General features: G+C 38.4%; 1 protein-coding gene across 1 annotated transcript; it reads left to right on the plus strand.

Moving 5' to 3' along the window:
- Positions 1 to 1959: 1959 nt before the first annotated feature.
- Positions 1960 to 14553, plus strand: LOC140138867 (uncharacterized). Its single transcript, XM_072160645.1, has 6 exons — positions 1960 to 2747; positions 6926 to 7773; positions 9302 to 10431; positions 11304 to 11389; positions 11705 to 11959; positions 13680 to 14553. Exons 1-6 carry the CDS (start codon positions 2597 to 2599, stop codon positions 13928 to 13930), a joined length of 2721 nt encoding a protein of 906 aa, XP_072016746.1. The 5' UTR covers positions 1960 to 2596; the 3' UTR covers positions 13931 to 14553.
- The last annotated feature ends 964 nt before the right edge of the window (positions 14554 to 15517 follow it).

Genomic DNA, 15517 nt, shown 5'->3' on the forward strand with positions numbered 1-15517 from the left:
GATATTCAATACACAATCATGAGTATTGAATTACGAATTAAATCTCCCGCTCTGGTACATCCGTGTTGCCGTCAATAGAGGGCCAAATACAGTAAATGCTTCTCGGATTGGTGTATAACAACTTTTACAACTGTTTACAACGACATAAATACAAATTTACCCGTCGTGTCAGTCAAGGGCGGATCCAGGACTGCTTCCCCCCGGGTGCTTTAAATAAACCTTAAATGTAAAAAATGTGCGTGAAGCGGGCATCGCGTCGCGCTTGCGTTACGCAGGGGGTGTCTAAGGGGGATGTGCCCCCTTAGAAGTAAGAAACTTTTGCAAAATAAAGACCTAATTGAAGCGATTTGGTGGACCATTTAGTGTGTAAAATTTTAGTTTGAAAAAGCCGAAAATTTGTGAAATGACGGGGCATGAAGCCTTGTTGTGGACAAGTTTTCCCTGTAATTGTTGTAGGCCTGAAAATTGTTTTAAACATAAATTGGCAAATGTTGAAAACAGAAGCTATTATGGCTACTTTGTTTATGCACTACGCAGGGGGTGTCTGAGGGGGGATCCCCCCCCCCCTCAGAAGTAAGAAACTTGCAAAATGAAGACCTAATTGAAGCGATTTGGTGGACCATTTTGTCACTATATATAGTGTGTAAAACGAAAATTGTGAAATGATGGCCCGTCCATGAAGCCTGTCGTGGACAAGTTTTCCCTATTATTGTCGTCTAGTGACTTTAGTGAAAAAATGTAATAGCCCCGCAGTAATTTTCACAAGCTTTTGGTACGAGGACCCACCTTCAAGCAATGCCGAAAACAATTGCAGGCCTATATTATAGGCAGGCCCGTACGCAGGGGGGGGGGGGGGGTGCGACCGCATCTCCCCAAATTTGCAAAAGTATTAAAAAAGTCCAAAAATGTAAGCATTTGCGAGCGTAGCGAGCCAAAAAATCAGGTTTTTTACGGTTTTTTGGTCAAAAAAGGTCCAAATTTGGGGGAAAAGTCCACTTTTCACAAAATCACAAAATCAAAAAAAAAAAGTCCACTTTTTCAAAATCAGCACCCCCCCTAAAAAAATCCTGCGTACGGGCCTGATTATAGGGCCTACTTCCGATCGACCCGACTGTGCGGTTTTTTAGGCATGGACCTATAATAGTAGGCCTATACTCAATACGTGCAATTATTAAAACTTTTTCTCTCCTCCTTTTGACCTTTTCTCTTCTCTTTTCTCCTTTTTACCTCTTTTCCCTTTCTCTTTACTTCTCTCATTTCCTCTTTTTGTGGGAGGAGGGCCCGCTCCCCCTAAACCGCGCCTGCTGTAAAGTTAGGGGTCTAGGGTGTTGGAATGGGGCAGCGTCCCCTTGCCTAGGGAAATTTTGCATTTCTGAACTAAATTCTCGCGATTTGGTGCATACTTTTTCCTTCCTTTCTTTCTTTCTCCCTTTCTTTTTTTTTTCTTTTTCGATCATACCCCGGGGTGCTGCAGCCACGGTGCAGCCACAAAAGCACCCCCCTGGATCCGCGCTTGGTGTCAGTGGTAGTGTCTGCATGACTTATTTGTGGGCGCACATGACATCTTTGACATGACACATCCTTGTATAAAAAGGCACGAAGTATGTTTTGTCTAGCTTGGAAAGGCACAGAATGGCCTGTAATGGCCTCGATGGCATGTTATACACGAAACTCTATTGCATGCACGATTCCATATTTGTACGTGTCATTTTTCAAGTTCAATAAGTTCAAGTGTTGTGTCAATAAGTCTATTGATAAACCCGTATCAATGTGTATCGTAAGCAAATTAATTGTGCTGGCGTAGGGTATATATTTTATTTCCTGCTTTTATAATCATGTACTAAATGTTTATTTGCCTTTCAAATGTACTAGTTTGGATATGGAGTTTATGGCTCTTCCCTTGTGCCTTTGACTGAGCAGATATTGCGTTCATGACAAGTTTGCCTCTTTGAAGAAATGCTGCTTATTTCACAGGACAAAATGAATCCAAGACGTCCAGCAACTTATACACCCAAGGAACCAGAAACAAAATGCTGAATAATGTGACAGTGCCGCTGTACATAGTGACCTGTAGCAATTACTGGCAACTCATCTTGAGATTGACGAAATTCAGATATATCTCGGTATCTAGAATTTAAGGACACTGCATTAGCAGATACGTAGATTTTTGAAGGATATTAAATCCGTTATACGTACATAATATTCAGCTTTGCAATTTGTATGTGAAAAATATACCTGGCATGGTGATTAGTAACCGGATTTGTAACTCTAGATTCAACCAACAGCACTTGCAACTCATTTTTCTTCGATTAAGTGGTACCGAAGCTTCAAACCCCCGGGTTCAAGCCTCACTGTTAAAGACCATTACGAGTAGCACATTTACTGATTTCGTCTGGCTGAAGACCGTACTTAATATTTTCACGCCATATGAACGTTATAGTCCTCCATATGTAGGTAATGATTGAATTGCCGTCGGGCTTCGAGTGCAGAAGCTCATCGGACTCATTATCCCTTTGTAAAAGGTAGTTGTAATAAATCAGCATTTTGGAAATAAGGACTATATTGATCACCAAATTTGGTGATCTGAATAATAAATATGAGCGTAGAAAGTGAAAGTACGGGTGTTTCGAGTTCAAGAAGAGCTAAGCATGATGCAATCCCATTTAGGAAGTTTGTTCAAAGAAATGAGAGGAATCTTCCATCACTGGTCCTTGTTACCGACTCATCAGAAAAGGACATCGTCAAAGGTGGGTTACTTATTTCTTATTTACTGTAACCTTATCATAAAGTGTCCGTACACTGCAAAATATTTTGAGTAAAAAGGTCACAACTCAACAATTGAGTAAAAAATTTGAGTAAAAAATTACTCAACATTGAGCTCATATAGGTCACAACTCAACAAATGGGTAACAAATTACTCAACATAAGCTTTTTTTTTTACTCATTTGTTGAGTTGTGACCTATATGAGCGCAATGTTGAGTAATTTTTTACTCAACTGTTGAGTTGTGATATTTTTACTCAATGTTTATACACTTGTACTGTAGAGTACCTTTGTGGGTACTCTAGAATCACACAAAGATTACACACACTGGTGCTAGTCTGGTGCTGCACTGGTACTTCTCGACTTAATTGGGATTGGTTTGCAACTCAGAATATATTTTTGTTTTCCTTATTCTTTTTTATTGGCACTGGTTGTATGTTTTTACATTTTCATTAAAGTTATAATAATACCAACGATACGTATTTATCTGTTTTTATGTGCGTATAAAGATATCTTTTATCAATTTTCAATGATTATTTGAAATATTAAATTAAATCTTTATTCTCGAAATGGTTTTGTTTTCATTTTGTCAAGGATATTAGAATCATTAAGGGAAGGGGTATGAACGTTTGGACAGTATTTATTGTGGGACATTAGAGCACATCAGACATATCGAATTGCATTCTGAATACGAAGAATGTCCTTCTGATATCAAATAATTTCGATTTTTTGATATACGCAATGTAATACACATTTTATGGCAAATCATTAAAAATTGATATTTTTGATATTTAACAGTACTTGAAGTAAACTTTATAAATCTGATGATTTACACTTAAAGTGTATGTAGGTGGGATGAAAAGCCGACGATCAATTGAAAATTTTGACCTTTCGTATTGAAGATATGGATTTTTTCCCAAAAACACCCACAAAAAATAGGTCTTTTTGGGAAAAAAATCCATATCTTCAATATAAAAGGTCAACATTTTCAATTGATCGTCGGCTTTTCCTCCCAGCTACATACACTTTAAGAATATATCATTAGATTTATAAAATTTATTTCGAGGACTGTTATATATCAAAATTTGAAAAATATCACATTTTAATAATTTGTCATAAAATTTGTATTATATCGTGAATTTCAAAAAATGAAAATTATTTGAAATCAGAAAGACATGCTTTGTATTCAGAATGCAATTGAATACATGAATACAAAAGCCACCCAAGTTCATGGGAAGTTATTTTGAGAGAAAAACCTGTGTATCATTTTAATTCCTTCAGTTAGATTTACCTGGTCAATATGGTAAGTTTTACGTGCACATGAGTGGATTAACCTGTATTAGGTATGACGATTAGCATTTCAGGGACTTCGTGGGGTTCATTTTAAATTTTGGACTTGGGTGGTTTTTTGAATCATATACAAAGACAACAATGTTAGAATGAGATTACCACTAGTAAGATAATACAAAATAAAGCGCACAGGTGTGTATAATGTTGATAAGCATTCTGCCATGTAATATAAACCATACACTTTCCTTTATTAAACCCATTTTTTTTTCAAAAGTCACTCTCTAGCAATGAATGTGTTACAAGTGGACTTTTATACATACTGGATTTTAATCAATGTGTTACAAGACTCAAATCATGGAATTGTGTGATTCTTTCATACATGCTATTTTTCACATGCTCAATAGACACAGAGGATGAATTTGAGTTGTTCTTTCATACATATGACAGGCCTATGTATAGCAACACTTTCCCATGCTTAACTCAATTTGGCTTAAGTATGGACTTGGGTGGCTTTTGTATTCATATATTCAATTCGATACGTCTGAGGTGCTCTCATGTCCCACAAAAAATACTGTCGAAACGCCATAAACGCTCATTCTAGATCCCTTAAGGGTCTCAATTTTCTCATAATTATTTCAGTTCCTCTTTGGCTTTGAACTTTCATCGTAACTACAGGCCTACTTTACACTTCATTGAATGTATCTTGATGAAAGTCATAGAAAATCGTTATTCTTAGCACAGTGAGAATTAATTTTCTTTTTATTTCAAGTGATCAGAATCCTTTTGATCATTTGGTTTGCCAGGTTGCCAGTAATCGTGGCCACCTCCATCCATTGCCGTATCAAACACCTCTGTTGTCAGATCTTTTACACGTAATAGCACGCAATTTCGGATATATTTCGGAGTTATCATGCCAATACAGGGTGTATCAAAATGATTGGTACCGGGCTATGTGACATTTTCAAAAATATATCAAAAATATAAAATTGCTAATTAATATAGTTTTTGTACTATAAATAGAAAGGGGGATATGTTAACTTATTGATCCAATAATCTGAAGGTGATTGGTTGATGCACCTGGGAGCTATTGTCATTTAAACGAAGATCGACGTAATCATGGCTTAACTACAACACAAGATGAATAGTTCACTGCTTGAACTATTTATTGCATACGTGCTCTTCAATAGCTCAACTCAGTCTACATAACAAAAAAATGCTTTACACATGCTTTTAGAAAGATAGTTCCTGAAGTCCCTGCCTTACGACTCTGGCAGTATGAGGTGAAGCCTTATCTTGAATGAACTTAACACCTGGGATGAATCCGTTCTGTAACTGCCCATGTGATACATTGCAAGTTTATAGCATGTTTGCATGAGATACTCCTTGCGCTTGAAAACTGTCTTCAAAATCTTCTCTGCACTTCTCCAAGGCTTCAACCAGCGATTCTTTACTATGAAGTGTGCTAAAGTGTGGAATACTGTTGAATACTTTTACCAGGTCTAACCTAACCTACACTGTCAACAGTTTATAGCCATTCTGCCACACCATCTATTTAATAGTAATCTCCATACTACAATTTAAATTACCGCCCTGGAAGGTGTTGAATCACAAACTTATTTTACCCTACCTAGATTATTCAAGTCAATAATATTACTCTCAACCATTAATATTGATTAGAACATTTTTATATAATGAATGAAGAAATAGGCATGGAAAAATGAAACATTCCCATGATTTTCAACATATCATTCCCACAAGGTATTTGTAGTAAAATAGAGCTTTGAAAACGTTGCGCTACTGATCCAGCTTTACGATGAAAAGTGTAAAAACACCTACTTTCCTTTAGAATCATGTAACTTCTGAACAGAATGTGCTATATTTATGATCTAAAATTCTTAGAGAAGATAAAACTACTATCATTACAAATATGTAAACAATTTACCCCAAACTGGTACAAAAAAAGTTTAAAAAATCGGTAAAAATGAAAAGTCGTCCGTACCAATCATATTGATACACCCTATACAGATAATCTCAATTTGGCAACGCAGTCTATTGCTTCGTTCCCCGTGGACGATTCCATGTGCATGGATTGTCCCCTAAGTTCAGTCTTCACATGTAGCTAGATTAGGCCATGAGACCTGACCAAAAAGTGAGGTTAAACGTATGAAACATGGCAATATGTCTTGGGCGCCACATTAGGGGAGGGGGGGGGGTGCCCCAATGTCTAATTCAGCATCGATTCGGCGCCTCCTCCAAGAGATGAGATGAAAGCCAAATTTTCGCGCGCTTCGTTCGCATTTCACCGCTAATGGTCATTTGAAAGATCAATTTAAGACCAAACTTTAACTTTACTATAACCAAAATTAATTAGTGGTATTTGTGCAAATTTTCCCTCCCTTCGTGCGCAATTGTTTTAAGAATTGGAGGGGCATTATTTATCCTTGGCCCTGGGCGCCATAACCACTAGTTACACCACTGCTTAGAATGGTTGCATTGGAAGCTCTTAGAATGTCCATTGCAGCTGAATTTCATTCTTTGAACGTATATTTTGTATGGCACGGTGATTCCTGTGCGGTTTTCTACCCAACAAAAATCGCACAACATGGCGAATCCCAGTACAAATGACATGCTCTCCCTATTATTATTATTATTATTATTAAAAATCTGTATCAAGTTCACAACCGTACAAGACCGAAGGTAAAGGCATGCTACTTGGGGTTTTCTCACTAAACTTCAACCACAACATGCCTCCTAGTTGCTCCATAACCTCAATGGTTAATATTTAACCTCCGAATATATAGAATCTTCTTGAATGATTATGTTTTACTGACAAATTATAACACTACGATGATAATTTTCTTCTTTTGATGCAGGGGATGTTCTACGACTGCTTTATGTCTGGGAACGTTACGAAGCAGAATTTGAAGATCCGCAATTACACCGTAAAATGCGTAGTGTCGTACCACCCGATCTAGGCGGGTTCAGAACGGTTTCCCAATTTCCTCTTAACCATGTATACACCTCATTCCATGAAATAGCTCTAGACTTCCCACCTTCTATCAGAATTTTGGAAGATGTCAAGATTCAAGACACAATTGTCCACAAAGGTGAAGGACTCAAGTTAAACAAAATCCAGACGATTGGTTCAAAGCAATATATTTTCTGTCAGCACATGCCATTTGATAAACCTCTTATGGTGCCTTTCGACTTGAAAGGTAAATTTAGAAGACGAAACGATGAAGCGTTGTACACGGTGGAGCAGTTGAAGACCAGAATGCCGGTACTGGTAAAAGTGGAACTGGGTGAAGGAGACGCATTACGTAGCCATACCCATGAAGACTTGGGGATTCCTGAAAATGTTGAGATGTTCTTGACGATGTCAACGGTTGTCCAAGTTGAGCACTGGCACCGACCTACCAGACTTCAGTTATACATCAGTTGCGAGAAGCGAGACATGATGTTGAAATTAGATCGGGATCTTCAAGTGGCACCTTTGGAAGAGCTGATTGGACCTGCGCAAGACCTTGCTGATGTGTTGAAGGATACTAACACAACATATCCCGTTTTTGCAATAATTCATGATAATGAACACTACCCAGAGATACCAAAGGATAAGATCTTAGTAATACATGGAAACGAAACAAAGGAAGGAGTCGTGCTGAGAGGGAACTCGTCCTATCTATTGGTACCCAAAGATTATGATCAAGTCACGCAGTTTAGGGTAAGTTTATAACGTTAATTCTGGTTGTGATATCGCATAATTGAGATCTTCTTCCGATAAGACCCTGCTTAGTCAGCCTAGGGCACGTAGAGCAGCTGGTTTAAATACCTTCTCTGTCTCTGGCCCGAGTGAATGGAATAAACTCCCTAAAGCCATTAGAGAGTCTCCATCAATTCCAGTGTTCAGAAAGAAACTGAAAACTCACCTTTTCAGTTAGCTTCTTTCTTGTTCCTTCTGTGTTTCTTTTTTTCCATCCTTTCTCTCCTTGTTCAGCGCTTTTATAAATTTCAAAGGCGCTTTATAAATATCTTTTTTGATTGTAATTAGATTTTGAATTTGCCGCCTGCTCTGCGAGCTTCATGTGGCGTTCTCTGTATTTTGTATATAATTGCAGTTATGTAATAAAATATTTGAAGTATGGATGTATCATTTATTAAAAGCATTTTGTTTTCGTAATTATAGTAATGTGGTCACCCTGATGCTATAAAACCGTTAATAGTATTAGGATTAAAGATTATGATCAAGTCACGCAGTTTAGGGTAAGTTTATACCGTTAATGCTGGTTGTGATATCGCATCATTGAGATCTTCTTCCGATAAGACCCTGCTTAGTCAGCCTAGGTCACGTAGAGCAGCTGGTTTATATACCTTCTCTGTCTCTATCAACGACCTAAAACACGTAGAGTTGCAAATAATTGAACCAGGAATCTTTTGCACGAGAAGTGAGAATACTAAGCACTAAAGCTATGACTCGCTAATACGCAACAGTAGCACTGAAAATGGCATTTAGCCTTGTCCACACAAATCTTTGACATTATTTGTATAATTTGCAGAAAAGCCAGGGTTGGCTTCAAACCCCAACCGCCGGTAAACCGCCGGTGCCCTGGCAGTCAGCAGTCAGAATTAATAGGTAAATTTTCACGGGAAAATTTTCTGGACACGTGACACCCATGGGCGCAGACATATTAGCATTATGGAATGTGACCCCGAGCACAGCGGGTGTTCCACCAATGTATTTGAATAGGAAGAATTCTTCCTTTGAGGCAAAATAAGTTACTTGTCGCAAGTTAATAATGTTATGGTAAGAGTTTCCGTAGATAAATATTTTTTTCCGTGGATAGATATTTTTGAAATTACGTTTTGATGATATTGTGAAAAAATTAAGATAACATGATATTCAATAAATTTGCAATGCACAAATTTGTATCAAAATTGCGGTCAAAAATACTATTCCGATTCAAAATTACTAAGACTTGAATAGTGAGGTCACCGCCGGGGGTCAGAGATCAGGCTCGAGGTTACACTCACATTGATACGCATTGGTCACGTGTCCAGAAAATTTTCCCGTGAAAATTTACCTATTAATGTTGACTGGTCAGAGCCATCGCCCGGCGATTTAACCATCTTCTATTGTATCGAGTAATAGAAAACAGCCCAATCGCCGGTTTTCAAGGGTGCCGGCATCTCGATCCCATTGAAAAAATAGTTTATATTCTAATATGGGAAAAATCTTTTTGTTTTCTTTCCAGATGAGAGGAAAGGAATATCCCACCCCACTTGACTTATGGAAATCCGGGCACACTGGAGAAGTGACAGTCTGGTCCACTGTAAAAACACCCAAAGGATTCCAGAAAAGTGTTCGATCACTTTATCGAATGGACAGAGTCAACCTTGTACGAATGCCGGAAGAAAACACACTGTTCAAAGTTCTAAGCAACAATGATTCAGACGAAATTGAAACTGTTGAGCTCAATAGGACATTTTCTAATGAAAATGCTCGCCTTGGGAATATTTCAGTAGATAGTGACGCAAGGGTTGAATTAGAAGAGGCTCCTTCAATCGTAGGTGATCATAGCTTAGCAAATATACTACGCTACGGGGATCTTCCAATGGATATAGCACTATGTCAAGTAACTCAAATAGAAGATTGCTCTATGAGTGATATGATCTTGATTTGTGAATCTCCCTTCAAGGTGTTAAAAGAATGCATGTACACCGTGACACACGTGACAACTTATGAGACAAATCCAGAAGAAAGTTTAACATTTGAGATACCCGAATTCGCGCAGCTACAAATCAAGCTGGCAAAAGGGACTTCAGATGTTCCGAAGAATTTTCAGAAACCAAAATCACGCGTGCACAAGCTTTCAATGGGGGCGTATCACCAGCTTACTGGCGAGGCGCTAGATGATGGAAATTATGAAGAAATTGACGATACTTTGTTCTTTCTGTCACATTCCGCTTCTGATCGTTACATGCCCATTGAGTCACCACCTGTGACCCCACCACTGTCTCCACGTCCGGGTACAAGAATGCCATCTAAAGCACCCGCTAGCCTTCCTTTCGTATCGTCATCTGCAACCCCACCATTGCTTCCCCGTCCAAGAAGACCATCTGCACCTGAAGAGTACCACTCATCAACAAGCGTAAGCCTTCCAGTAATGTCCGCCACTCTACCATTACCTCCTAAGCCACGTCCAAGGCCGTCTCTAAGAAATCAATCCCTGACTTCACCTTCATCCTCAAGAGCAGATACCTTGCCACGACGACCTGTTCCAGAAGTTCCGATTCCACCGAAGCCACCGCAAAGATCAGTCAGCAAATTTCCAAGTCAACCAATCCCACTCTCTGAAAGAACACCACCAGTACCTCGTCCAAGGTGAGTGAGAACCAGCAATTATAGGAAGATTCGATGTTGTGTTTGAGCCCTAGACGTGACATACTTTAATGACGTTATCACGCGATCCGGTTGGTCTCATACACAGTTCATAACGTTATTCACGCGACCTGGTTAGTCTCACACACAGGTAGGAATGGACAAATAATATCACGGGTTCAGGGACTGCTTCCACATACTAAAACCAATTTGAACCCTATAATGGTAAGGCACGAGAATATGTGGTCACATTAATCGCTGGCCAAACCATGGGCTCACACCTTGCTAAATTTACCAATTCTAAGTACAAGGCGATCATTGCGGCTTAGTATTCCAAATAGGTAGAGTCGTCCTATACCAAATAAAATCGATTTTTGTTCTCGACCATTCCCGATGTTAAGGGTATAGGTATATAAATCAATATAATTTATATTGTTTAGAAATAATACTTTGATGTTTTGCATTCTTTTTTCATTCTACAAATCATATACTTTGAAAACTTGCTTGATTTATTGTTGTTAATGAGTTTTGGAAGTTTTACAAAAGTGTTGTTGTTTCGGCCCTCTTTACAACATAACTCAAGAACCACAGGACCTACAAAAGTATATCTGTGATATTTGAATTCTTCTACACACTCGCTATGCAATGATCAATGTAATTTTGCCAAAGCTCACTACATTCGCAAGATGCTGTGAACTACCAAATCGCAACCGTTTAAAATAGTTGCTAACCTTAAGATTCGAAATCGATGACGAAATTTCGTTATTTACTGGTTAACGTTGTTTCTAGTTTATGATTATAGCTTTGTCCCAACAGTTATTAATGTAGCATGTTAAGGAATTACGTTTCTTTTTGTTCATGATGAATTATTTTAGGAGACTTCTGAGTGATCCAACATCAAAGCAGACGCCTACTACTCCCAGACATAAAGACAATTATTTGGAAGCATTTGTCATGAATGGTAAGTTTTGTAACCAGACATAATGATTTCACTAGTTACATGACCTGTTAGCTTTTAGAACTAATGGCAAACACACTACATTTCCTTTGTAGTGCATTTGTGGCCAAATATTCAAGTAATGGCCAGGAATTGTGCGTTGGATCAGGCTTCCACTTTGTGTGTAAATAGCCTACATTCTTTAGTTTGGCAAAGGTGTTATCAACCTAAGGATATCACATTTGGGCACAATTTGCGTGAGAAGCTAGAAATGTTCTTGTAGACGGTGAAGGGAACTTTAAACGATTTACATCTTAAACGTTCTTCTAATTTCATTAGATATACCGAAGGTCAAACCGCCGGCCGACAACATAATAACGTCATTTGATGTCACCCAGTTGGCTGGCATGATGCGCTACCTTGGTTTCTGCGATCACGCAATAGTCAATTGTGTACATCAGAAGATCGATGGTGCAAAGTTACTCGAGATATTTCGATCAAAGTCAACTGACGAAGAGATTGTTCGATGTCTCAAGGTGGAGAAATTAACCGAGGTTCATTGTCTTAAGCATTTCGTCACCCAGTCTGAACTTGGTACGTACCTTTAAAGCAAATCATATTATAAAAGTATCATATTATATTGAGTAGTATTGCATGCTGTGACGATTATTTTGGCACAAATAAATATTGGGGTCGATGCATGAAAATTTCCTTCCCTTAAATATTTGCCCACTTAAATCTGGAGTGAAGTTGTATAGCCACTCATTCTGTGACGTTTTGGTTTTATTGGTCTACTGTTGTTTAGTCAACCATTATATTGGTGTGGTATAAAACCAGCACATGAATTTCGGCACCATCCGGCAAGGTCCGCAGAACTGGTATAGCTATTGTTCACGGGCAACTCAACCCAGACCTCCACGTGGTGCCGGATGGGTAACACTAATTTGGGCAGTGAGGAACAGGCGTTGAAGCGAGGATTTCGGCGTAGTCGGAGAACCATGTATAGTTTTGGCCACGGTCTAGCCACTTCTTCTGCTTATTCGGCCTGGTGTGGCTCTGAAAAAACGCCGTTTGGGTAGTTGAAATAGTATGCAGGGAAATGAAATGAAATAAAGGCACAAGCATCCGAGAGGAAATATGTATTGCACAGCGTCAAGTGGTTTAGCCATAGAAAATAATCAAGGTGCAGCGAAGCATATAAAGTATTGTATTGGAACAAAGGAATAACAGGGGAGAATAATAGTATAGCAGATGGTGCAAATAGCCATAGCAGCTGAAAGCACCCCGGGGAAAGCATCAACCCTCTTCAAACATTTGTCAAACAAACAGAAACAGAAACAGTTCGGCGCAGATCTAGGGCGTATCCCTATATGGTCAACATTAATTAAAATGTAGAAGGGGAACAATAAAATGTAGAAGGGAAACAATTATTTCTCTTTCCATTTTTGGTATGGGAATTATATATAATTCCCCCCAATCACATGTTGGTCATTTAGGCCAACTTCCATCTTATATCATCGTTATTGCAGATTGTTTATTGTAAGGGTTGTAGCTTAAGATTAAACATACGTAAACATAATATTATTATTTTGTTCCGTTTTTGTCTCTTCGTGTTAATGCGGGCGTAGGCTTTAGGTTATTTCTAACCTCTTCGATAACACGGTAATTTCCGATAATTTGAGGTGTATGAGTTTTTAGTGTCCATACCGAACAAGATGTCCACTGACCGTCTACAGAGATGACGTGTCGCTAGCCAATTGTCCTCAATTAAAGAAAAATAAATCGTTAATATCACATAATATAAGTCCATAATTCTATTGTTGAAGACTGGCTTATTGTCTATACGCTGGCGAAGTTACGTAATTAATCGGATTAATTACCATAGCAATAGGTGAAAACTATATTTTGAACATATCGCGCTGCACTACAAGCAGGTTACACTCATCGCCTGTGTATGTCTGCAATCATTGATTGAATACAATACTGGTCTTTTCAAAGATACTAATCTTACAGGTGCAAGTAATCAGCATGATATGGTTCAATGAACATGATGAAGAGGTACCGCGTGAACGTATCAGTGCAGCGCGGTATATTCAAAAATTGTTTTCACCTATTGCTATGGTAGTTAATCCGATTATTACGTAACTTCGTCAGCGTATTGCCACGACATGTTTTGGCAATAGACAATAGACACCAGTTTTACAGTACGTGGATGAGTCAAATGCTTGTTTAAAAAAAGTAGAAGTTTTCAATTTCTTACAGTATCATATTATATTTAATATGTTTTCAATTATTTGACTTCTATTTCATTCAGCTGAAGCAATCCCCGATGTGAAACCTCCACCCGATGGTGACATTAGTGAATTTGGTGTTCAGGAGCTAGCTGGCCTGATGAAACACTTGAAGGTCACTGAACAAACGCTCTCAGCTTGTCTCGCCAAACAGATAAATGGAATGATATTATGTAACATGGATGCTGATACGATGAGTAAGGAGCTTGGGCTGGACAAATCAGAGGCAAATTTCCTAGCGCTTCAGTATTTCAAGTCACAATCACAGCCATAATGAGGAACCATTGTGTATATTTACATATGATTTCAAGAGGTATTCGGCTCCATAGACGTTAACAAGTTAACCCGGTCATCAATGGCGACACCACGGGGGACCATTCTCAAAATATCAGATGTTGCAAATGTATCTTTTGGCGTGCCCCATGGATCTATCTTGGGCCCTCATTTATGCATGTTGTACAGTATGTCTTGCACGACCAACCTTCATGGAGAAAACGCTGCTATTTTCTATGCTGGAAATACAGTCGATAATGTTAGTTCTTGGATGGAAAAGAATAAATTCGCCCGGAATGCTTCCAAAATAAAAGCCATGATTTTTGGATAACATTTGAAATTAAGTAGAGCTGGTCAGCTTAAAAGTACAGTGTAGTTTTTTTAGTTAATGGAACAAGAAATTGGAAAATATGACTAACACCATCCCATTCGCCTTAAATAAATTATTTCATGTCATCTTACAGCTTTGGGAAGAGCATTTGACCTCGACAATAACCGATATAGAGAAAACACATATAATAACACATTACGTATATTACAGAGTGTGTCAAAATTATTGATACTCAACAATGTTTAAGTTTATTGTAAAGCCTGCCTCTTCCAAATGCAACATTGGATACTCTTGAAATATCGGGGGGGTGGGCTGAAGAAAATACAATTTTGCCGCCCCTTCACCAAACGCCCGAAAAGGTTGACCCAATTTTTTTTTTTTTTTTTTGAAAAAGTGAAGAGCAAAAAAAAAACCAATTTAGGCGACACATTTTGATATATGGTACACTTTATCAAATTTTACCGCCCTTTTTATTTACTAATTCTTTTTGCCGCCCCTTCGTTCTTTGCACCGACCTTCTTTTTGCCACCCCTTCTTCTTCTTCCGCCGCCCCTTCCTTTTGGCCGCTCCCCGCTTTTTACCCCGGGGCTGGCGCCCCTAAAGCCCCCAAAATTTAAAGTTTTAAATTTTGATGTTCGTCCATTATCAATGAATACAGATGGCTACCAATCATTTTGATACAACTTGTATAGATCCTTTCCTATCTGCGCAGGTTTACTGTATATTATGTAGAAGAAGTCAACGAGCCTCAACTGAAAATATCACTTGTACAAAAATGTAGGTTACTAAAATGATTGTGGAATGGATAATAATTAGAGAATAAAGGTATTGTTTTTATCCGCTGGAGTGCATCTATCGTCTTATATAACACGGGCGACAACATTATTTTAAGTAAAACAACGAGGCGAAACCGACTTGTTTTACATCACCTCGTTGTTTTACGCCAAAAATAATGATGTTGCGTGTTATATGAGACGATAGATGCACGACAGCGGCTAAAAACAATACCTTTATTCTCATTCTTAAACAATTCAATTAAAATAAATATATTAATCTTAAGTATATCAAATACCTAGGGCTTCGAATCGATCAGTACTGTTGTTGGTTCAAATAGCGCATACGAGTATCGCGTCGACATGTACGCGCTAAAGTGTGTGATATCGTATCATATCACAAGGTTAAGAACCAATAAGATTGCAAGAACATCTCCAAGTGTTTAAGAATTGGTTATATATAAACACGACAGAGTGTCCGACC

Source organism: Amphiura filiformis, chromosome 18, assembly GCF_039555335.1.
Source record: "Amphiura filiformis chromosome 18, Afil_fr2py, whole genome shotgun sequence".
NCBI lineage: Eukaryota > Metazoa > Echinodermata > Ophiuroidea > Amphilepidida > Amphiuridae > Amphiura > Amphiura filiformis.

Coding starts and splice junctions, on each gene's coding strand:
- LOC140138867 (XM_072160645.1), top strand. CDS start 2,597: ATGAGCGTAGAAAGTGAAAGTACGGGTGTTTCGAGTTCAAGAAGAGCT. Junction 2,748..6,925: donor AGAAAAGGACATCGTCAAAG/GTGGGTTACTTA, acceptor CTTTTGATGCAG/GGGATGTTCTACGACTGCTT. Junction 11,390..11,704: donor GGAAGCATTTGTCATGAATG/GTAAGTTTTGTA, acceptor TAATTTCATTAG/ATATACCGAAGGTCAAACCG.